Below are 22,655 nucleotides of genomic sequence, written 5' to 3'. Positions count from 1 at the left end.
GATCTGGATTCCCACAGCATTTCCACCATTTCCATGGGAAGGAGCTTCCATCTTCACACGCCACTCTCCATTTTCCTCGTCTCCTTCCTCTTCTTTTCATTCATCTGCGTCTCAAGTAATGCCTTATCCGAGACTCGCAAATTCAACTTACCCAGCTCCGATCGGGGTTTACTGAGCTTACAGAGAAGGAGAGATCGACGGATTCCTAATTGCGGCGAAAAGTTTTCGGCTCTACAGTGCTCGGAGACCCCCAATTGCCGGTGGTGCCGGAGTGATGCCATCGATGATACCTGCTTCTCCAGAGCTGAGGCGTTGAGATTGCCCCAACAGGTCTTTTCATGTGATTGAAATTCTTCCCTGTCTCTCTAATTTTTCTCGAGATCTGTTGCTTTCCGGCTGTCGGTCATTGGATTTCTTGATCTCTATGTTCATGGTTGCGTTGGATTTCTAAGAAAGATCAATACAATGCCGATTGTCGTTAAGTTTATTTGAGTTTATTTTAATCTAAGTTAAGTTGCGGATTGGCTGGATTTGTAATATGTATTACAGACTGTATTGAAAAATTTGAATTATAAGGCTATAAATCTCTGTTCATGGTGGTTCCATCTTAGCATTCAGACGAATTTTCTTTATCAACTGAGTTTTTTCTGTTCTTTTGTTGCATGTACTACTGAGTTGTAGAAGTAAAACAAATCTTCTCAAGTCTTAAGTCTTTAACTTTCACATGTGAAATCAGTTTCCTGTTTGAAGAGGTAGATATTTGCTATGGATGCTTCTTTGGGATGAAATTTTGTTTTCTACTGATATATTAGTCAGTAGAGGAGTCAAAAATTGAAAATACTATGTGAGATCCCATGTCGGTTGGAGAGAGGAACATAGCATTTCTTATAAGGGTGTGGAAACCTCTTCCTAATAGACGCGTTTTAAAACTGTGAGGCTGACGACGACACGTAACAAGCCAAGGTGGACAATATCTGCTAGTGGTGGGTTTGAGCTATTACAAATAGTATCAGAGCTAGACACCGGGCGGTGTGCCAACAAGGATGCTGGGCCCCCAAGGTGGTGGGTTGTGAGATCCCACATCGGTTGGAAAGGGGAACAAAACATTCCTTATAAGGGTGTATAACCTCTCTCTAATAGATGTGTTTTAAAACCGTGAGACTGACGGGTGTGCCAGCGAGGACGCTGGGCCCCTAAGGGGAGGTGGATTGTGAGATCCCACATTGGTTGGAGAAAGGAATGAAGTATTCCTTATAAGGGTGTGGAAACTTCTCCCTAACAGATGTGTTTTAAAATTGTGAGGCTGACGGCGATACTTAACTGGCCAAAGTGGACAATATTAGCTTGTATGGAAATAAAGTAAGCGGTCATAAAAAGTTGTGAGATTGCCTAGGTATTTACTCAAGAAAGTAGTGGAATTGGGAAGAAACAAAATTTTCAGACTCTTGCATGTAAGAAAGAGTGTGGGATATTACAGAGTGAAGATTTCTGAAGTCAAATTTCTGTTATTGTGAGAAGTTAAACATATATCTTAGGACTTTCAAGGAGCTAGAGAAGCCGTAGGGATTCTATCAAAGATAGACATCTGATCTATTCCTATATTTTTACCATTATAAACTGAAACATCACCTGGATAGTCATGTAGAGCAATAAGCGCTGCAACTAAACCTGCATTGCTTGCTATTGTTGGTTCAGTAAACCAAGGTTTTCCCCTATCATCTGAGAAGTGGTCGAACTTGTCTGGTCCTGCCACCATGGCTCCGATAAGAAGATTTGGGTTTGAAGCCTTAGATAACAGCCATTTATCTCCTTCAGCACATGAATAGAATTGACCATCCCAAGGAATTGAGGCACCCCTGTGGTGGACATGGGTGGGGTAGTTGTTTCCGTAGCCAACTACGTAGCTCATTTTCATTGGATTGTCTCCAAGTATGTAGTTGAGCTAAAAGTGTTGAACACTATTAAATTCTTATATCTAAACTGAAGGATTTTTATGTCAATGTTTCTAAAATATGTTAGGTCTAGTTTCCAATTAGACAAGTGTGAAAACTTCTTTGGAAACCGGAAAATAATGGTTCTCAAAATATAGTATTATAAAACTAGTTTTACTTTCCTCCCTTCTCATAATGTAGAACCTTTTGTTTCTAAAATCAACTTAACTAGAGATGGCGAGATCCACCATCAGTTGGAGAGGGGAACGAAGCATTTCTTATAATGGTATGGAAACCTCTTCCTTGTGGACATGTTTTAAAATCTTGAGGAGAAGTCCGGAAGGTAAACCCAAAGAGGACAATATTGCTAGTGGTGAGTTTGGGCTGTTACAAATGGTATCAGATCTAGACATTGGGCGGGGTGTGCCAGCGAGCACGTTGGCCCCCAAGGGGGATGTGGATTGTGAGACCCCATATCGGTTGGAGAAAGGAACGAAGCATTTCTTATAAAGTTGTGGAAGCCTCTCCCTAGTAGATGTGTTTTAATACCTTGAGGGGAACCCCGAAAGGGAAAACCCAAAGAGGACAAAATTTGCTAGTGGTGAGCTTGAGTTGTTACAAATTGTATCAGATCCAAACATCAAGCGGTGTGCCAGCGAGGACACTGGGACTCCAAGGGGGGATGGATTGTGAGATCCCACGTCGGTTGGAGAGGGGAACGAAACATTCCTTATAAGGGTGTGGAAACCTCTCCCTAATGGACACATTTTAAAACCTTAAGGGGAAGCCTAGAAGGTAAAGCCCAAAGAGGACAATATTTGTTAGCGGTGGGCTTGGGCTGTTACAGATGATTCCGGGGAATGTTAATACAATCTACATTTTTTGGATATAAAATACGAAGAAAATAGTTCTGCACTTGCCTGAGACCTGGAGAAGGCCTTCAACTTTTCCAGAGAAAAGCCAGGGTTGGCAAAAATGCAACTCATATAAGATACTCCCAAGAGATCAAGGTAATCACTGTACAATTTACTGAGGAATGATGCTGTTGCAGCAAACTGTAGTGGTGCTCCATCAGCAGGCCTTAGGAGGATCAGTCCACCTATATTCATGATTGAAAGAATAGCTTATTACTGGAAACAAACCTACACATATTATTTCTGTGGATGGTAAGTTTATACGATCTATGAGATCTGAACAGATGTTTTACCAGGTGTCCTAAGTGTTGCTGAATGAGATAAGAACACATGAGGATCTCTGTCATGTTTGACGATGCTCGTAGGGCATATTCGTATGGGTAGCCAATGTCATGAAAATAGAGAAGGCGTGTCAATAGTACCTATTGAAAGAGTAGCAGTGTAAACCTTCCATCTTTTATTAGAAATTCAAATAAGACTTCAATTCAAGTTACCGCTGTTGCACTGAACTTATTGTTCCAATCGAAAATCCCTTGGTCAATACTTGCTACCTCGGTCCATGCTAACTGAAACCGGACAGCATCAGTAGAATATGCAAGATATGAAGCGTTTCCGGTTGCAAAGAACAACCAAGTTCCTGCCCATATCAATTCATCCATGAAACCTGATGAGTTGTAGAAGTTTCTTGCTTCTCCTCCTCATGAATCAACTAAGGTATAAGTTCCTTGCTCACTTGGGTCTAATTTAGTCACTTGCTCAAACAATTTCTCTGCAGCTTTTGCTAATTCTCCTGAATAGTTGTTATCTTCTTTGAATACTAACGATGCAGCCAATAACGCTGCGACAACCACTCCAGCGAGATCTGAAGCCCGGGCATCACACTCTGAAACAGGTCTCGTATATCTCATATCTTCTGGTCTTTGCCAACAGTTGTCATTATTTTAAGCCTTACTATCGTTAGTGACAGATCCTACCTAGCAACCATGCATTAGAGATAATGTTGAGTAATAAACTGCACTGTGAATATCTTAATTGTTCTTATTGAGAGGTCATATGACTTACCTGAGAATATATTATGGTTTGATCAAAAGTTGCATTTGGGGCTACAAAAATTTCGAGCAAAGACCATTTATTATTTTATTATATTATTTTGAGCATAAATTTTATTATATTATTTTGAGCCTTACTGTCGTTATTATAACAGCTCAAGTCCACCATTAGCAGATATTGTCCGTTTTAGCCTTTTACGTAACGTCGTTAGCCTCCCAATTTTAAAACATGTCTACTAGGGAGAGGTTTCCACACCCTTATAAGGGATGTTTCGTTCCCCTCTTCAATTGATGTGGGGTCTCACAATCCACCCCCCTTGGGGGCCAGCGTTCTCGCTGGCACACTGTTTGGTGTCTGACTCCGATATCATTTGTAACAGCTCAAGTCCACTGTTAGCATATATTGTTCGCATTAGCCCGTTACGTATCGTTGTCAACCTCACAATTTTAAAATGCGTCTGCTAGGGAGAGGGTTCCACACCCTTATAAGGGATGTTTCGTTCCCCTTTCCAATTGATGTGGGATCTTACAATCCACCCCCCTTGGGGGCCAGTGTCCTCGCTGGCACACCGTTCAATGTCTGGCTCTAATACCATTTGTAACAATCCAAGTCTATCGTTAGCAAATATTGTCCATTTTAGCCCATTACATATATTTATTAGCCTCACAATTTTAAAACACATCTGCTAGGGAAAGGTTTCTACACCTTTATAAGGGATGCTTCATTTCCCTCTCCAATCAACGTGGGATCTTACAATTACCGACAAATCCAACCTAGCAACCATGCATTAGAGATAATGTTGAGTAATAAACTTGCCATTGGAAGATTCAATATTGTGGAATAACTGCACTGTGAATATCTTATTTGTTCTTATTGAGAGCTCATATGGCTTACCTGAGAATATATTATGGTTTGATCAGAAGTTGAATTTGGGGCTACAAAAACTTTGAGCAAATAATCAGTTCCCCATTTGATGATATCCTTTACATGATCAAGCTCGTTCATGTCTGCATACTTAGGATGATACTCAATCACACTCCAGCTTAAAAGAGTAATGGTATAAGCTGTAGGGAAAGTGAACTTGATATTGTTTCCAGAATCATAGAAACCGCCGACTAGGCCATCTGGTTTATTGCTTGAAACTCCATCTTCCAAGCCCGAATCTCCTCGAAAGTCTACTGGACTATTTTCGGGATACCTACCAGCTGAGAAAAAGATTTTATCAGTTAGGAGCATGGAAAGATTATATGAATGCTTCGAGTTAAGGGGGATCTTACATTTTTGAGCATCGAAAAACTCTAGAGCTTGATGAACTGCAACTTTGTGATTGTTTGAGGCTTCATGGCTGTCATGTTTGTGAGGTAAAAAGTTGAGGAGAAGTGCAAGTGCTATGATTACAAGTAGTATAAAAGCTGAAATGTAAGAACACCATTTGAATCGTGTTCTATTTGATATAACGATCTTGAAATCGATGGACTTGTAGTATGGAGAACGAATTGAATCATAATCAACAGTCGATGTTGAAGAGACGTTGAAGCTAACTCGTGCCAGGCTAACGAGATAATCTGCTTCATCGTGCTCTGCATGAACAAATCTCTCTGGTTGCATCATTTAAGACAACCGCTGCTTGTTTGTTCATAATTTTCTTACATAGGATGACGATTTGTCCTTTAAGCCACGGTTATTCCAATGTCTAGCTGGTGTTTTGTAGTTGTACATTTCTACTTGTCTGATGCAGCCTGCTGGAGATGAGAGGTCTTGTAGCTATCAATTGCATAGAAGAAATTGATATTAGACGTTTAAACACCAAGGATTTGTGTGGTATTAACAGATAAAAGTTCTTACCGTCAATATATAAATATAAGCCGTTTATCGATACTTGTTACTTGTGAAGGTTCATGAGTATTTTTAAAACGTGTCACTATCAAAAATGATATTTTTGACACTTTTGAAAGTTCAGTTGTATTTTTTAAACAAAATATTAACCATTTTATGAATTTAGTCTTATTATTATTTTGTACAATTATTTTAACCTCCCCTTAATCGATACTCAACTCCAATATATTGGCACGACTAAGTTTAGGGCATGACTCTAATATCATGTTAGACGAACACGACTCTTCACAATGTATGATATTGTCCACTTTGAGCTTAGCTCTCACGGTTTTGCTTTGGCCTTCCTGAAAGGTCTCACACCAATGAAGAGAGTATTCTTTGATCATAAATCTATGATCATTTCCTAAATTAGTCGTGGGACTTTATTCATCTAATAGATTTTACCTAAATAATCAACCTTTTAAAATCCTCTTTCACGTATTAGACCTAATGCAACGTAAAAAGATTCGATTTTTATTTATATATTACAAAATATGGTTCTTCATAAATGTCGATTTGTCGAATTTTGATAGTTGAAATGTTCGGTATACATATTTTTTAAACTAAATTATTAAATCAATCAAATAAAAAATGTATAATGCAATAATATTAAAGATATCTATTTAACTCTGGGGAACTCCACACAGAGCAGAGAATCCCTAATTAAATGGAACATTGATAAAAGATTTTTTTTTATTAGCTGAACTAGACTAGAGATCAAGATTATATTTCCCGTCTCCCCACCTCGCCTCACTTTATATATATATAAATATATAAATATATCGGTATATGTAAAACTAAGACACACAACTGTTTTATATATATATATAATCTTTTTTTTGTTTCTTTACTTATTTAGTCAATAAATAAGTGTGTAGAATTGTATTTTTTTTTTTTTTTTTTGATGAAATATTATTAGATTTATTAGGACATTTTAAGTTTTTTAATAGAAATTATATTGTGAAAAGAAAAAAAATTATCCATTAAAATTTTTAAAAAATATATCAAAAAATAAGAAAAATTATATGGGAACTTCCCTCCACATTCGCCACGATGAACTCAGAGGAAAGAGAAGAAGATGAAGCCCAAAGAAAAGTCATGTAAACTTATACTCAAAGCTGACAATATCATATTATTGTGGAGATTCGTGTTCATTTAACCTGGCATCAGAGTCATGCCCTAAACTTAGTCATGTCAATAGAATAAGACTCCAAAAAGAGTCAAGCCTCCTTGAAGGCATAGTAAAAAATGAATAAGACTCCAAAAGAAAAAAGAGTCGAGCCTCAATTAAGGGGAGACGTACTTTGTTCGAGGAGAGGTGTTGGATGAAAATCCCACCTCGACNAAAAGATTTTTCTTAAAAAAAAAAAAAAAAAAAAAAAAAAAAAAAAAAAAAAAAAAAGCTAAATATTCTAATTTTATGAGTGTTACTAAAAAAATTACACACAGACGCCGCGCTGGTTTCTAATTCCGAAATTTCTACATGCTTTTGATTTCGAAAATGCCAGCAAACCAACCGCTTGGAATCTCCCCTGAACCCTGAAATTTGTTGTCAGCTCCAGTCAAAATCTTTTAAATTTGGGTTTCTGGGTTTGGTTGTTTTTGATTGTACCCCATTTCAGCTGTCGAATGCGGGTAACAATCTAGAATGAACAAGCCTAGAAACCGATATCTTTTAAAATTTTGCTGCATTTCTTGGTGAATTTGGTTCAATCTCATTATCACGGAGGAGGAGAAAACGAGTTTGCTGCAGCGAACAGGCAATCCATTCCAGACCTAGGCGAATTTGAAGCGGTAACGTACACTGATTGAACAATCAATGCCTGTAGCGGTATTGATTGTTACTCATAGTGTTCTTTGTGTTTTGAGTTTTCAGTTCAGATTGTTGAAGAACTAGTTCGGTGATGATGGTGGCCAAGAGCTTCTTCGTTTTCATTGTTCTTAATCTCTTGAGATTTGCAGATTCCAGGCTTCCCAAAGAAGAGGGTAAGTTTTTTTTTCCCTTTTCCTTCATGGAAATGAAGGTTGTGAGCTTGAATTGAATAATGTTCTTGCTGGTTTTTCTTTGTTGCCTAATGCAAATTAGTTATCCCATGAAATTCTATGGTTTAAGCATCAATGGTATTCGTTTAATGGAGTTTTTAGATTCTGCTGTGATATGAAATTGGAGTTGTTATTATGTTATGTTTAATCCAAGGATTGTTTGAAGATTGCTGATAGCAATTCTACACAGGATTCTTTCAATCCTTTGGTTCAATCGGTCATTTGTTGTTTGAACGTTTCAGATTACAGAAAACTGTTTTAATGGAATTTTTAGGTAATTCGATTTGTCGTTCTTGTAAGAAGCCACCTCTAAAGAATTAGACTCCCCTAAGTTTTCTTTCGAAATAGAAAAACAAAAAGATTCCCATAAGGTTTTATGTCACCATGATTTTGCATTGATATCAGCTGCTAAGAATTGTTTAGTTGGAAGTATTAGCCATTGCTGCGAATTCCAAATTGTTGGAATTTAACGACAAGCTTAGCTCGTTTCTTAATAAGTGAACGACAAGCACTTGCTTAGCAGTGGTGCCATTTCGGAGTGAGTGCTGGTAGAATAGAAAAGGTTCAAGTAAATGCTTTAGGGGACCTTTTTATCCTTCAGTGCTGGAATGATTAAAGCTCACTCCAACATTGAGTGAAGTGGCATTGTCCAAAGTTGTTGATGCCGATTTCTTGTCCTCAACTTCTCTCTGCCGAAAAGCAAAGTTTAGGGAAAAGTTAGGGTTTTGGCTTAAGGTCTTCCTACTTCTTCACGTGCAACAAGATCCATTCACATCAGGGTCTGCAAATTGCTCCTTTCTTCCCATGAAAAAAAAACCATGAGGGATGCGATCACGGTAACATGTGATAATCATTTCGAAGAGTTTCATTCCTCTCTCCAACCGATGTGGGATCTCACAAAAAGAATGAACTAATTAAAGTTATCACCAACCTTAGCATAGATAGTAGTTTCTCTCCAACCGACGTGCCTGCTTAACCCATAGAGAGCTTTCTTCAGACTGTATTATTTGTTTTCTCTATCCACGTCTTCTTCAAGAACACAATTCCAAAAAGCTTATTTGACATCTAGATGAAATATTTTCCACCCCAAAGTGTGCAGCTAAAGCAATAATCAATTGTATTGTGTCGTGTCATGCAATTGGAGCATATGTCTCCATAATCAGCCCCAAGTTGTTGTTCATTACCTTTGCCACTAACCTTATTTTGTATTTGTAACTGCCTAAGCCCACCACTAGCAGATATTGTCTTCTTTGTGCTTTTCCTTTTGGGCTTCCCCTCAAGGTTTTTAAAACGCGTCTGCTAAGGAGAAGTTTCTACACCCTTGTAAAGAATATTTTGCACTCCTTCCCAACCGATGTGGGATCTCACAATATTTGTTGATTGAACAATCAGAATTATACTTCACTCTGAATGCTCATTTCAGACCCAAGACATCTTTCCTCGTGGTTTCTCTAGAAGGTCCCATGTATTATTTTTATTGATCATCAGCAATTCTTCTTTAATAGCAGGAATCCATTCAGAAGACTGCCAAGCTTCATAATAGCTATCTGTCCAACAATAACATGATTACGACCTTCACATGCATAAGCAAGTGATCTCACCTTGTAATTTGAATTATCACAAGTTGCATCAACAAGGTCATCATCATTTGAAAGAGGAGGCTAACCTTGATCATTAGAATCAATTGAATCAAAAGAAGATTCCTTTTGTTCTAAGATTTCAAAACTGGTGGATGAGTCTCTTCACAATTTACCCTTCAAAATCTCAAGAAGAAACTTTTCAAGTGGTCAATAATGGTGGATGACATCACGACTCGAGATAACTTTTTGAGTGTTCAAATAAAAAATTCTATACCCTTTTGAATCAACAAAATAGCCAATAAATACTTCCTTAATTGTCTTCTCATCAAGTTTGGAGCTCTTAATAGAAGGAACAAAAGAGTAACATATAGATCCAAAAATCTTCAAGTTCTTCAAGTTCACAAGGAGTCTTGCCCTTAAATGCTCTTGTAGGTAGTCTATTGAGCAAGTAAATAGTCGTACACCAGCTTCTGCCAGAACTTTCTTTAGTAACTTTTTACAGAGAGTACTCATGCAGCATCCCTTCGTTTTTGGGCTTGTAATTTGCTCATTTAACTCTGCGTTAGAGACGGTAGTCAAGTCAAAAGACACTTCTATGGCTGAGATCTTTGACTCAAATTTGCTAGGAACACTAACCATTACTTTTTCCCAACTCTTTTATCTGAAAATATTTCACCAACTAGTCTTATCGTTCATCACTTCTGTCATGTATTCCCTCATATAATCTGAATCCTTCATTTTTGGTAACTCAAACCCTCTCTTGAGAGTCCATAATTTTACACCTTTCACCCTCGCACTTCTTTCAAATTCCTCTTGCAATTTATCCCAAGTGTCTTTTGCCATTTTACAATCAATAATCCTAGCAAATATAGGATCAATAGGTTTAGCCAGGGCGTTTATAACACGACCTAAATATAAGTTGAAATGTTAGATCTAACTTTTAAAGAAGAAACTTACAACATTAAATTAAAAAACTGAATGTAATTAAAAAGGAAAAACTCATAACTCAACAGATTCAAATATGGTTGTTGAATACTCTAGATGAGATGTCCAAGGTTATTTACACTAACATCAAAGGAACCACAATTTATTTATAATTTTTTTTTCCTTATTTAGATGAAATATGACGAAACCGTTATATGTTTTGAATGTTGGCTGATATGTTTTCATTTATGATTGTTTATCACAGTCATATCATAAATAACTATTTTCTAACCTTCTGGCTTTTGATTTTGTATAGTCGATGCTCTACAGAAAATTACGAGAACATTAGGTGCAGTTTATTGGAAATTCAATAGTGACTCCTGTGCCGTTGAAATGTTTGGGTTAACAGAAAACCCCCAGAGGGGATCTTCGAGTAAAATTGTTTGTGATTGCTTCCTCGAGGACAACACACTTTGTCATGTCATAAAGATGTATAATCCTCTATCTTATTTCTTAACATTGATTCCAAGCTTGATATGCTATTTGGTGCAATTTTCTGTCCCACTTAAACTTCTAGGATCAATGGCTATATGATAACTCTCTTTTCCAACGTCAAGTTTCTTTTATTTATGCATGTCTCATTGAAATAAATTGCAACATAATTGAAGTTTAGTTCGACGCCAAGAATCTCCACTTTGTTGATACGTTAGAACTTTTCTATTTGAATGTAAAAGCTTTTCAGAATTAAGGAGTTCGATCAAAGGTAGGTGCCACGATTCTATTGAAGACTATGATTGCTGTTAATCATTACATTATCTGATTCTTTTCAAGATTTTCATCATAAAAACAAGGGCTTAGGTGAATGAATAAATGTTGGAAGGATGAAATTCACCATGTAAGGGGACGCCAATTGCATTTGAACTTCTGTTGACTTCTTTTGCACATTTTGTGAATGAAACGCCCTAAACATTATTAAGATTATCTTTGAAATAAATAGTGTCTTGCTCATGAAGCGCGGAGTAAATCATTAGTGCTGATAGCATTCTGTCGTCTTTCGAATTCTTTTCCTACCAACACTTGTCTTGTCTTGATTTTTAAATTGTAATTTCTTTTGCTTGCTTTTCATATCAGAGAATTCAAAAGACACAATCTGCCCGGTGTTCTTCCACCTGAAATCGTCAAGCTTCGTTACCTGAAAGAAATGTAAATGCAGTTTGTCTATCTTAAAGTTGTATGTGGAGATTCTTTCTTTAGGAAAAACTCTAAGCCACTTGTTGACTTGGTGTAGTGATTTTTCTTACAATTACCTTCATGGTAATATACCTCGGGAGTGGGCGCTATTGCGGGTGACATCAATGTAAGATCTTGTCTTTTTTGTTGTTGATGTACTGATTTATTCCTCTAATAAACTATCTAGTGAATATCCTGCAGCTCTCTTCTTGTAAATCGGTTCTCAGGGGAAATACCAGTGGAATTGGGGAATATTACTACTCTAGCACACCTGTAAGTTTTGACACAGTTTATTCATTTTCTTTTTTCTCTCTTCCGGGTATGATGCATTGGTTATTAATAACACAAAGATTGCCGTTTTCTTTAAAACATAATCTGTCATGTTATCGTCACTTTGACCTTAAAAAAATGAAAGTGTGTTGTTCAACTCTCTTTCCACTCATTTAATAGCTCAAAGAACATCGAGTTATGATCCTTCTTCCCCCCTTCCCGTCTTTTATGTGCCCATATCTCATTTGTATATTTGGTAAAATCAGGTCCCTTGAAGCAAACCAATTTTCTGGAGCAATTCCATCAGAACTTGGGAGGTTAAGCAACCTAGAAACCTTGTAAGATGTTATCAGCTTTCTTTCACATACTATTTATTTATTTATTTATTTTTTTTTTTTTTTTTGTGGTACAAAATTAATAGTTTATTGATTTAACACTGTATATGCAGGGTGCTATCATCTAATCAACTAACTGGCACATTGCCCACTACGTTTGCTGGTCTGGGAAGCCTAACAGATTTGTAAGTTTTTATTACATTCACCTTTCTCAAAGTATGTTGAGTCATTTGTCCAAATTACTTCTTTGCATGGCAGCCGAATTAGTGATAACAACCTGACGGGAACCATACCCGACTTCATACAGAATTGGAAACTACTCCATAGATTGTAAGCGTTTTAGAAAATGTTCAAGTTTCGTTCGTTTTTTGAGAAACAAAAATGTGTTAAATTTACTTTATCAATTATTAATACCATTTAAAATTGAATTATTGAAGAGTACTACATGGAAGTGGACTTCAGGGACCAATTCCTGCAAACATATCCCTTTTGAGTAACTTAGAGGATTTGTAAGTAGTACTCAATTTGATACTTTTTCATCTAACAGATCAATGATAAAACTTGATGTTTTCTGGATTTTGTTAATATAGGAGGATCAGCGATATTCGTGGGCCAATGCAGGATTTTCCTGAGTTGGTGAACATGACAGGCTTGGTTCAATTGTAAGTCAAATGTCTATGCTGTCTGAAATCTTTTGAGCAACATCTCTACATAATCCATTAGAGCATGTTATTCTTTTTTTCAGTCTTATTCGTTGATCTCTTTTAGGGTTCTGAGAAATTGCAACATTGCTGGAAGGATACCTCCGTATTTGTGGACGATACAGACTATGGAAATGATGTAAGTAAGACGTGTATGCTCCTGGCATGTTTATGATCACTGATACTCTATGAATGTGTGTGGTATGACATGCTAAAACTTTTGTTTGTTCAGTGAACGTTACCTTATCGTCCAACCTTTCCTTTTACTTTCTAGTCCTTTAGATTTTGTGTTTCTAATCAAAGATAAGAATTATTAATACATGTCTGCTTACGTTAGGGGTATTATAGCAAAAGAGATCATGGAATTTTGTCAGCTTAATAAAATTCAGCCCTTAACTGGAAGTTACTTATTTATAAATTAGCGTCATGTACCTTTTATTTTTGTTCGATGATAGTTGAAATATTGTTTTTCTTTGCTTCTCTTGGAGTGTATATTGGATCAAATGATAAAGATATCGATGACTATATATGAGATATTTTATACTTAGTTTCTTGATTTTATGATTTTCTACTAATAGAAAGATTTTTTTTTTTTTTTTCTGTAGTTTTTACGTATCTTTTTCAATTTCACAAATTCTTTCAAGCCCTCTGATTTTTTTGTTTGCCCACGCTATCGGGCTCAGCTGTAGTTTTTATGTATCTTATAGATTTAATTTGGTTGTTTTTTCGTCGTGACTGATAGGGACCTCAGCTTTAATCAGTTGACTGGGGAAGTTCCAGAGGAAATAGACTTGGAGCGCATTAGATTTCTGTAAGTTGACAACTCTCTGTTTTGATAAATTTTCCAGTTTTGTTGGAGTATAGGCAAGCATGTCACAAAACAAATAATTATGAAATGCTTATAATTGCTTCTTCTAATGCGTACCAGTCTCCTGATCAATTGTTTTATTATATTTATTTTCTTTATTAGCTTCTTAACTGGCAATATGCTGAGTGGCAACGTACCAGATTCAATCATGATGGATGGAACTAATGTGTAAGCTTCTTACTTATCTTTATTTTTTCCTTTCTCCTAACACATTTATAATCTATCAAGATTATTTTCTTTGACTCTTTGTTTTGTTTGTCTATTATTGTGGAGTGCTGTCTCTTGATATTTGGAGTACCCTCAATTTGGCAAACCCTTCTTTTGATTAGTAACTTTGCATTGTTGATGATACTCTTTTATTTATTAAATCACCAATGGAGGAACGTTTCGACTGGTGTTGGTTCTTTTATTTTTGTGCTTTATAGTCGATACCTTTTCCTAAGTAATTATTTCAGAACCTTCAATGTTTCTTGTGAGATCCCACATCGGTTGGGGAGGAGAACGAAGCATTCTTTATAAGGGTGTGGAAATCTCTTCCTAGTTGACGCGTTTTAAAATCTTAAGAGGAAACCCGAGAGAGAAAGCTCAAAAAGAACAATATCTGCTAGTGGTGGGTTTGGACCGTTACAAATGGTATCAGAGTTAGACACTGGGCGATGTGCCAACGAAGAGGCTCAGCCCCAAAGGGGGTGGATATGAGGCAGTGTGCCAGCAAGGACGCTGCGTTCCGAAGGGGGGTGGATTGGGGGGTCCCACATCGCTTGGAGAAGGAATAAGTGCCAGAAAGTACGCTGGGCCCTGAAGGGGGGTGGATTGTCAGATCCCACATCAGTTGGGGAGGAGAACGAAACATTCTTTATAAGGGTATGGAAACCTCTCCCTAGCATATGCGTTTTAAGAACCTTGAGGGGAAGCCTGAAAGGAAAAACCCAAAGAGGACAATATCTACTAACGGTTGGCTTGGGCCATTACATTTTTTAGTTAAAATAGTTTGTTATTATCTTTTCAATAAAGTGAGAATTAATGCAAAAGCATTTCTTGATAGGCGACAGTCCACTTCAGACTTGGATTTAGTTAGGCAATAGGCACTTCCATGAGATTTTAACCTTCAAATATCTCATCTTGCATCTCACATCAGTATGAAATTTACTATTTTTCTTAATTTCAAACTGATCTACAAGGTAAAGTGAATATTCAGAATGTTGTTAATGACAACTACCATCTGCATATGGTGGAGGACTTGGTAAAAAAATTGATATTTGTTATTACATTCGACATATAGGGGTTCATGAACTAACAAAAAGAAACACAAGTTTTGACTGTGGTGAAAATTAGGTGGGTCAAGCTGTAAATTATAACATATTGATAACTTATAAAGCCTTGCAGAAGCTTTATTCTTTTTTTTCTTTTTTTTTTGGAGCGATTATATCTAGTGATAAACATTAGGCTGCAAAAATTGAGAAAACTAATTGATGTCTTTTTAGGCGTTACCTGAATTCTACCATGCAAACTCGGAACGAGAATGTTACCTTGCAATTAGGTAGTTTTCTACATTGACGTAAAAATATAATCATTTGAGATCTTGTTCTACCCAAGACCACCTATAGCCTATTATCCTTTTTTTTCGTTTTCGTTTTCAATCTTTGTTTGACATGTTTTTTTATTCTTTATTCACTTTTACTTTTCTGCTATGTGGATGCTTCTATTATTGGTAGTTTAACTAATCACGTGAAATTATATATGAACTAGGAGATGAGAATTCTAGCATAACTATATCTTTTAATATTCTACAAAATAACATCAGCCAAAAGATAACATTGCTTATCTCATTCTAACAAGTATGACAATCTGCTCTCATGCAGAGATCTTTCATTCAATAACTTTACATGGCAAGGTCCTGAGCAGTATGTTTGTAGAAAGAATATGTAAGATATACTTCTGAAAAATATTCTTTGAGATATTTTCGAGTGAAAAAAGTTGATTTTTTCCCAATATCGTGACAGGAATATGAATCTGAACTTGTATCGAAGTTCTTCCTCCGGCGACTTCTTGTAAGTTGCTCTAGCTTTATCCTTTTAAATGAAGTTCTCTTGCAGAGTAACAGAAGAATTCTTGCCACATATACATGTTTTGTGCTGATATCCTGTGTCTATTCTCTGTTGACTCGGTCATGTTATAGGAGGCAGGAAAGTCTCCCCTGCTTGAAGGATTCCATCTGTTCAAAATGTAAGTGATAATCCTTCTGAAATAGAGAAAAAGGAATGTTATACATGCTGTTTCCTAGTTTTAGTATTAAGAAGCTGACCGGTAATTTCTTCATATTTATACTTATAGAGAGAATATAGTGAACCTTAGCGGTGGCTTTTATCCTATGACATAAATAGTAAATAGTTTCTACTGTAGTTACGTTATCAGTTAGTAAATAGTAAGTAGTAATAAATGTGTTTGTAACAGCCCAAGCCCACCGCTAACAGATATTATCCGTTTTGGCCCGTTACGTATCACTATTAGCCCCACGATTTTGAAACGCGTCTATTAGGGAGGTTTTCGCACCCTTATAGGAGTATTTTGTTCCCCTCTCCAACCGATGTGGGATTTCACAATCCACTCCCCTTGGGGGCTGTGTCCTCGCTGGCACACCGCTCAGTTTTAAAACGGATATTGTCCGCTTTGGTCCATTACATGTCACAGTTAGCCTCACGGTTTTAAAACGCGTCTATTAGGAAGAGGTTTCCACACCCTTATAAGGAGTACTTTGTTCCCCTCTCCAACCGATGTGGGATCTCACAATCCACCCCCCTTGAGGGCCTAGCTTCCTCGCTGCACACAGGCCAGTATCTGGCTCTGATATTATTTGTAACAACCCAAGTCCACCTCTAACAGATATTGTTCGCTTTGGCCCGTTACGTGTCGTCATCAGCTTCATGGTCTTAAAATGCGTCTATTAAAGAGAGGTTTCCACAACTTATAAGGAGTACTTTGTTCCCCTCTCTAACGGATGTTGGATCTCACAGTCCACCCCCCTTGGGGCCCAGCGTTCTCGCTGGTTCACTGGCTAGTATCTAGCTCTAATACTATTTGTAACAGCCCAAGCCCACCCCTAACAATTATTATCCTCTTTGGCCCGTTACGTATCACCATCAGTCTCACGGTTTTAAAACGTGTTTATTAGAGAGAGGTTTCCACTCCCTTATAAGGAGTACTTTGTTCCCCTCTCCAACCAATGTAGGATCTCATTATCACATAAAAATCTTGGATAAAAATCTTGGAGATGATTTGGTGTTTTTCTCACCTTCTCTTTTCTTAATGACAGATTCAAAATGTTGGTTCATCAATTGCGGTGGGTATGACTTGACTAATGTGGTAGACAACAACAACATTTTATACAATGGGGATGCAGATGTTGAAGGAGGGACGGCAAAATTATATGTTGATTATGATAGCTACTGGGGATTGAGTAGTACTGGAGATTTCATGGATGATAATGATTACCAAAATACACGTTACTCTTTTTCGCTGCCTTCATCAAATTTTTCCCAGATGTATTCAACAGCACGTCGTTGTCCAATTTCGCTCACTTATTTCCATCAATGCTTGGCAAATGGAAACTACACAGTGAAGATTCATTTCGTGGAGTTACGATTTACAAATGACAAGGCATATACGAGTCTTGGAAGACGGATATTTAATATCTACATTCAGGTATTTGTCATAATAATTAAAAAGGAGTAAGCAATATTGGAATTTGCAGATTGCCTCATAAGTATACTTTATACAGGAAAGGTTAGTATTGGAGAATTTTGAAATTAAAGAAAGGGCAGGAGGAGCTCAAAAACTGATAGAATTGCAGTTTGATAATGTTAACGTAATTAACCATGTCCTCGAGATCCGATTCTATTGGGCTGGAAAAGGAACAACACGAATTCCTGATAGAGGAGTTTATGGTCCACTGGTATCAGCTATTTCTGTTTATTCTGGTTAGTCATTTATAAATCTCTCTGTTCTTCATGCCTTATGTCTATGACCTTGTCTTGTGTATTACCTGTGCTTAGGAATTGAATATTTCATTTCAAAACCTATACTTATCTGCTCCCGCTTCAGTTTAGCTCATTTTTAACTAGATATCGTAGTTTTCGGTTGGACTCAAATGGTTTCCTTGAGAATGATGGTGTTTTTATCCTTTGAGCAGATCTTAAATATTGTTCAATCTTTGAAAGTGGTCAAATGAAAACTGTAGCTATCTTCCTAAGGGTTGGATTATTATGCCTTTCTATAATCATCATAGTGGGATTTCTTCATTGGAAAGGCACCCTTCGAGTATTCGAGCAGGGTAAGGACGATACAGGTGCGTTCGGATTGCATGCTGTCACAATTTAGAACTTTTATCTGCAATTGTTTCTATCTGTAACATTTTGGAACATCTCTCATGATGACATCTAACATTATTACCTTATTTCATCTATACCACCATGAACAGATGTTGCAGGAATAGACGTACAAACTGGAATTTTTACATTGAAACAAATAAAAGCTGCCACCAATGATTTTGATTCTTCTAATAAAATCGGAGAAGGCGGTTTTGGCCCTGTTTATAAGGTATTATTACTTAACTGGTCGTCTAATTTTGATGAAGGGAAGTGCTTATAAAAGGTTGATTTGCAGGGTCAGTTGGCCGATGGTACCGTCGTAGCAATTAAGCAGCTCTCGTCCAAATCAAAGCAAGGAAATCGCGAATTTCTGAACGAGATAGGAGTGATCTCTTATTTGCAACACCCGAATCTAGTCAAGCTCTTTGGATGTTGTATTGAAGGGGATCAGCTGTTGTTGGTGTATGAATATTTGGAAAACAATTGCCTTGCCCGAGCGCTATTTGGTTAGTTCGGCTTCAAATACTTGTTCGGGTCTAGTTTGTCGTTTTACTAGATAATAATTCTTTTTCTCTGTCGATCATTTGCATGATATAGCTCTGGCTCGTTGGCTCGTTTTTCCTACCGTTATTTTTTTGTTTAGTTTCTCTTTGTTGTTTTGTTTTATAGGTCCAGAGTGCAGTCGTCTTAATTTAGATTGGCCAAGCAGGCTTAGAATCTGTATTGGTATAGCAAAAGGCTTAGCATATCTCCATGAGGAATCTAGCCTCAAAATTGTTCACAGAGACATCAAAGCTACTAATGTGCTATTGGATGGCAAACTGAATCCTAAGATATCTGATTTTGGTTTGGCTAAGCATGACGATGAGGAGAAGACTCACATCACGACCCGAGTGGCCGGGACCATGTATGTTCCAATCATATCATTTAACGAGACCCCGACATATTATATGCTCCAGAATAAAACCGTTGTTTATGATAACCTCGTTTATGTTAAATCTCTCTCTGTTTTAGTGGATATATGGCTCCGGAATATGCTCTCTGGGGTTATCTGACCCACAAAGCAGACGTTTATAGTTTTGGAGTCGTGGCGTTGGAAATTATCAGTGGAAGAAGCAACAATGACTATGTACCAAGTGAAACTTGTGTTTGTCTTCTTGACTGGGTAATCCGCTGCTCGTCGTGTCCCTTTCTTTTCTTTTCTGATCTGACCTTAAAATTGCTGTTACTTACAGTGAATATAAATCTCAGGCCTGTCACTTGCAACAATCTGGGAACCTCGTTGAGCTAGTTGATGAAAAGTTGAAGTCGGAAATCAACTGGTATGAAGCGAAAAACATGGTGAAAATTGCCCTTCTCTGCACAAATGCTTCACCATCGGTAAGGCCTTCGATGTCGGAAGTGGTGAACATGATCAAAGGACGAATGGAAATTCCAGACCTGGTCCTAGAACCAAGTTCTTATAATGAAGATTTGAGGTTCAAGGCAATGAGAGATATGCGTAAGGAGCAACAGAGCCAAACCCCGAAGGCAGGCCAGACGCAAACTTCCACAGCGCTAACATTTGAGTTTTCCCCTACATCTGGAAATGAGTTTTATGACATCAAACCAGATTCAAGTTCATCATTAATCTGATTGGCATTGCTCATAATTTTCCGGATCAATCGGTAAGCACATAGTCTTTCTTTTTATGCCTTGTGTCACAATCGTGTTCTTACGGGACGTTTGTAACGTCCCATCGTATGCTTAGAAAGTACAAGGAAACTATATATCATGAAAGTGGTAAAGGAAAACAATAAAGTAATATAACTTGAGGGTTTTGGGATGCAACGGGCATGCAACTATGGGTAACATGCCTTCGACAAGCATGATTGTAAGACCTTGCAACCTTCTGTGTAGGAATGTTTTGTTCATAGCAGGGTCTATGTGAGATCCCACATCGGTTGGAGAGGGGATCGAAGTATTCTTTATAAGGGTGTGGAAACCTCTCCCTAACAGACGCGTTTTAAAAACCTTGAGGGGAAGCCCGAAAGGGAAAACCCAAAGAGGATAATATCTGCTAGCGGTGGGCTTGAGCTATTACAAATGATATCAGAGCCAGACATTGGGCAGTGTGCCAAAGAGGGCACTGAGTCCTGAAGAGGGGTAGACACCGGGAGATGTGCCAGTGAAGATGCTGCCCCAAAGGGGGAGTGGAATGTGAGATTGTACGTCAATTGGAGAGGAGAACGACTTCCAACGAGAACGTTGGGCCCAAAGGGGGTGGATTATGAGATCTCACATTAATTGTAGAAGAGAACGAGTGCCAGCAAGGACGCTGGGCCACAAAGGGGGGTGGATTGTGAGATCTCACATCGTTTGGAGAGGAGAACGAGTACTAACGAGGACGCTGGGCCACAAAGGGGGGTGGATTGTGAGATCTCATATCGTTTGGAGAGGAGAACGAGTACTAGTGAGGACGCTGGGCCACAAAAGGGGTGGATTGTGATATCTCATATCGTTTGGAGAGGAGAACGAGTATTAGTGAGGACGCATGATAGGGCTAGATTCTTAATTATCTCTCCTCCTACGTTTTGTACTGTTGATCTATGAAGCTGATTCTTTGGAAATTTTGAACTTCTAACATTTCATGCACATATGTTCTCTTCTTTTCTTAGTTTTCTTTACTTTTGTTATCAAACTTGAGTGTAGGATCTATGATGCTTCATTTTGATTTTAAATGGATTTATATGATATTTTTTTTTTTTTTTTTTTTTTTTTTTTTTTTTTTTTTTTTTTTTTTTTTTTTTTTGGCGAACTAGGGTTTTGGATGTGAAGACCGAGCCAGAGACGTGAACGGGGTGTTGAGAAGTCTTCTTTGGCGGGCACGGGTTGCAATGGGCGTGTGTTCTTCGGGGTTGAATGATTCTTTTCTGGAAGGACTTAAAGTGTACACGTTGTTAATGTGAGCATAACTTCCCAGAGATAAAGTTTTCTTGTAACGTCAAACATTTTTTTAATAAAATTCTTTTATTCTTTTTAAGCTTGAAGTTTATCACGTTTTGATTAATTTCAATTTAATTAGGTTAATTAGTTCGAACATGCTCAACACAAACTAATAAAGCTCATGATAGTTTCACGATCAATTAATTAACTATTAAAGTTACCAAAAGGAATAATCGAGGACACCGTACAGGGTCGATCTATGTTTGGGGAGATCAAGATCCTAATCCAAGGTAAGTCACGAGCGAGTGACCTGTTTTGAAAAGAAATACGATCCCTTGATTTGTGATATCTTAATCTATCGTGTATCTACCACCAACATAAGGTTCCTTACTGATTCTTTTCAATATTCACCGGTTTTTAAAATTTTTAGGTAAAGGCAATAGCGTGTTAGAGTTTCCATGGAGATTAGTGCTAGTATTTTGTTTATGGTTGTAATGACTAAATTTTTTGCACACGTACGGATCGAAATCATTACTTAAAAATAAGGTTATATAATTTGAAAACAGTTAACACATGATCGGGATACCCCGTTAAAAGAACATTGGAAGACATTCATTTTTAAAAGAAAATCAATATTGCAAACTTTATTTTAGAAAAACACATCATCGATTTTCACTAAAACATACGACCTTTAATTTTTTCACAAGATCATTTTCACTAAAACTAAGGCTCACCCCGTAAGGTGACCTAGATCAGACCTAGTTACCTGAATACACAACGTGTAACTTTTCCATAAACTCGGTTTTATTAATATTAAAGCTACCTCGTACTGTGACCTGGATTACCCATTTTGACAACCTTAATGGTTAGGTACCCGAGCACACAACATATAATTTTGATACAAAATTATTTTCATTATATCAAATTTAAAACATGTTTTATGATTACATAACAATCATAAAAACCCCAAATTTAGATACGAGACAAAAATATTTATTTCCAATTATAAAGAATTTCATTCAATTTGATCTTAATACTTAATCCAAATCTTAATAACTGGCTGACGAGATAATTAGTCCAAGCTTGTTCTTACGAACGGTCCAAAAAAGCTCGGGTCCTTGTTAATTCGTGTTCAAGCTACAAATTTGATTCTCATCGACTACGAGTAATACAAAATTAATAAATTTTTTTATTTATTTTTATAAGAAGAGCATGATCATTTAAAATACTAAAAAACCAAAAAAAAATATTTAAATATTTTCTAAAAATCGGTGAGACAATTTACAGCTGTCAACAGTGTGAAGACTAGGTGTTTGTAAATTTTGTAGCTTTGAAAAAGTAAAGCGTTGACTAATTCTCATTTTTAGATTTATTATTATTATTATTATTATTATTATTGGTTTCTTACACGTGAGAACATGCATGAAAATGTTGTGGTTTTCATAATTTCTTTCTTTTTTATTTTCTATTTTATTGTTATGGAATATTATTTTTCAACCCGAACTTATTTAATATATAAAATAATACGATCAAATATAATATAATCTCGTGAATCTAATAGTTTCGAGAAAATCAAGCTCTTTTTTTGAAAGGATTAAGTCTGTTAGTAGAAAAGTCGAACCAAACCGTTTGTACTTACTTC

General features: G+C 37.0%; 1 protein-coding gene and 1 long non-coding RNA gene across 4 annotated transcripts; both read left to right on the top strand.

Annotated features, from left to right (window-relative positions):
- Window positions 1-2,734: 2,734 nt before the first annotated feature.
- LOC111490519 lies at window positions 2,735-3,935 on the top strand. Its single transcript, XR_002719573.1, has 2 exons — window positions 2,735-3,559; window positions 3,675-3,935. It is a non-coding gene; the product is annotated as an uncharacterized LOC111490519 (long non-coding RNA).
- Window positions 3,936-7,200: 3,265 nt separating this feature from the next.
- Window positions 7,201-21,107, top strand: LOC111490368 (probable LRR receptor-like serine/threonine-protein kinase RFK1). Of its 3 annotated transcripts, none has more exons than XM_023138958.1 (26): window positions 7,201-7,564; window positions 7,652-7,756; window positions 10,634-10,808; window positions 11,449-11,520; window positions 11,606-11,674; window positions 11,749-11,820; window positions 12,084-12,155; window positions 12,266-12,337; window positions 12,411-12,482; window positions 12,590-12,661; window positions 12,743-12,814; window positions 12,921-12,992; window positions 13,596-13,664; window positions 13,824-13,889; window positions 15,584-15,646; window positions 15,725-15,772; window positions 15,901-15,947; window positions 17,035-17,423; window positions 17,500-17,698; window positions 17,911-18,066; window positions 18,199-18,317; window positions 18,384-18,594; window positions 18,758-18,995; window positions 19,103-19,253; window positions 19,340-19,755; window positions 20,890-21,107. In XM_023138958.1, exons 2-25 carry the CDS (start codon window positions 7,675-7,677, stop codon window positions 19,721-19,723), a joined length of 3,042 nt encoding a protein of 1,013 aa, XP_022994726.1. In that variant the 5' UTR covers window positions 7,201-7,564; window positions 7,652-7,674; the 3' UTR covers window positions 19,724-19,755; window positions 20,890-21,107. The 3 variants fall into 3 exon arrangements, with proteins under 3 accessions (XP_022994726.1, XP_022994725.1, XP_022994724.1); XM_023138957.1 differs by having other exon boundaries at window positions 7,647-7,756; XM_023138956.1 differs by having other exon boundaries at window positions 7,640-7,756.
- The last annotated feature ends 1,548 nt before the right edge of the window (window positions 21,108-22,655 follow it).

The sequence above is a fragment of the Cucurbita maxima genome, unplaced genomic scaffold, assembly GCF_002738345.1.
Source record: "Cucurbita maxima cultivar Rimu unplaced genomic scaffold, Cmax_1.0 Cma_Scf00015, whole genome shotgun sequence".
Lineage (NCBI taxonomy): Eukaryota > Viridiplantae > Streptophyta > Magnoliopsida > Cucurbitales > Cucurbitaceae > Cucurbita > Cucurbita maxima.
This window is presented reverse-complemented; position numbering and strand designations above follow the sequence as displayed.

Coding starts and splice junctions, on each gene's coding strand:
- LOC111490368 (XM_023138958.1), top strand. CDS start 7,675: ATGATGGTGGCCAAGAGCTTCTTCGTTTTCATTGTTCTTAATCTCTTG. Junction 12,483..12,589: donor TGGAAACTACTCCATAGATT/GTAAGCGTTTTA, acceptor GAATTATTGAAG/AGTACTACATGGAAGTGGAC. Junction 18,996..19,102: donor ACCCGAGTGGCCGGGACCAT/GTATGTTCCAAT, acceptor TCTCTGTTTTAG/TGGATATATGGCTCCGGAAT.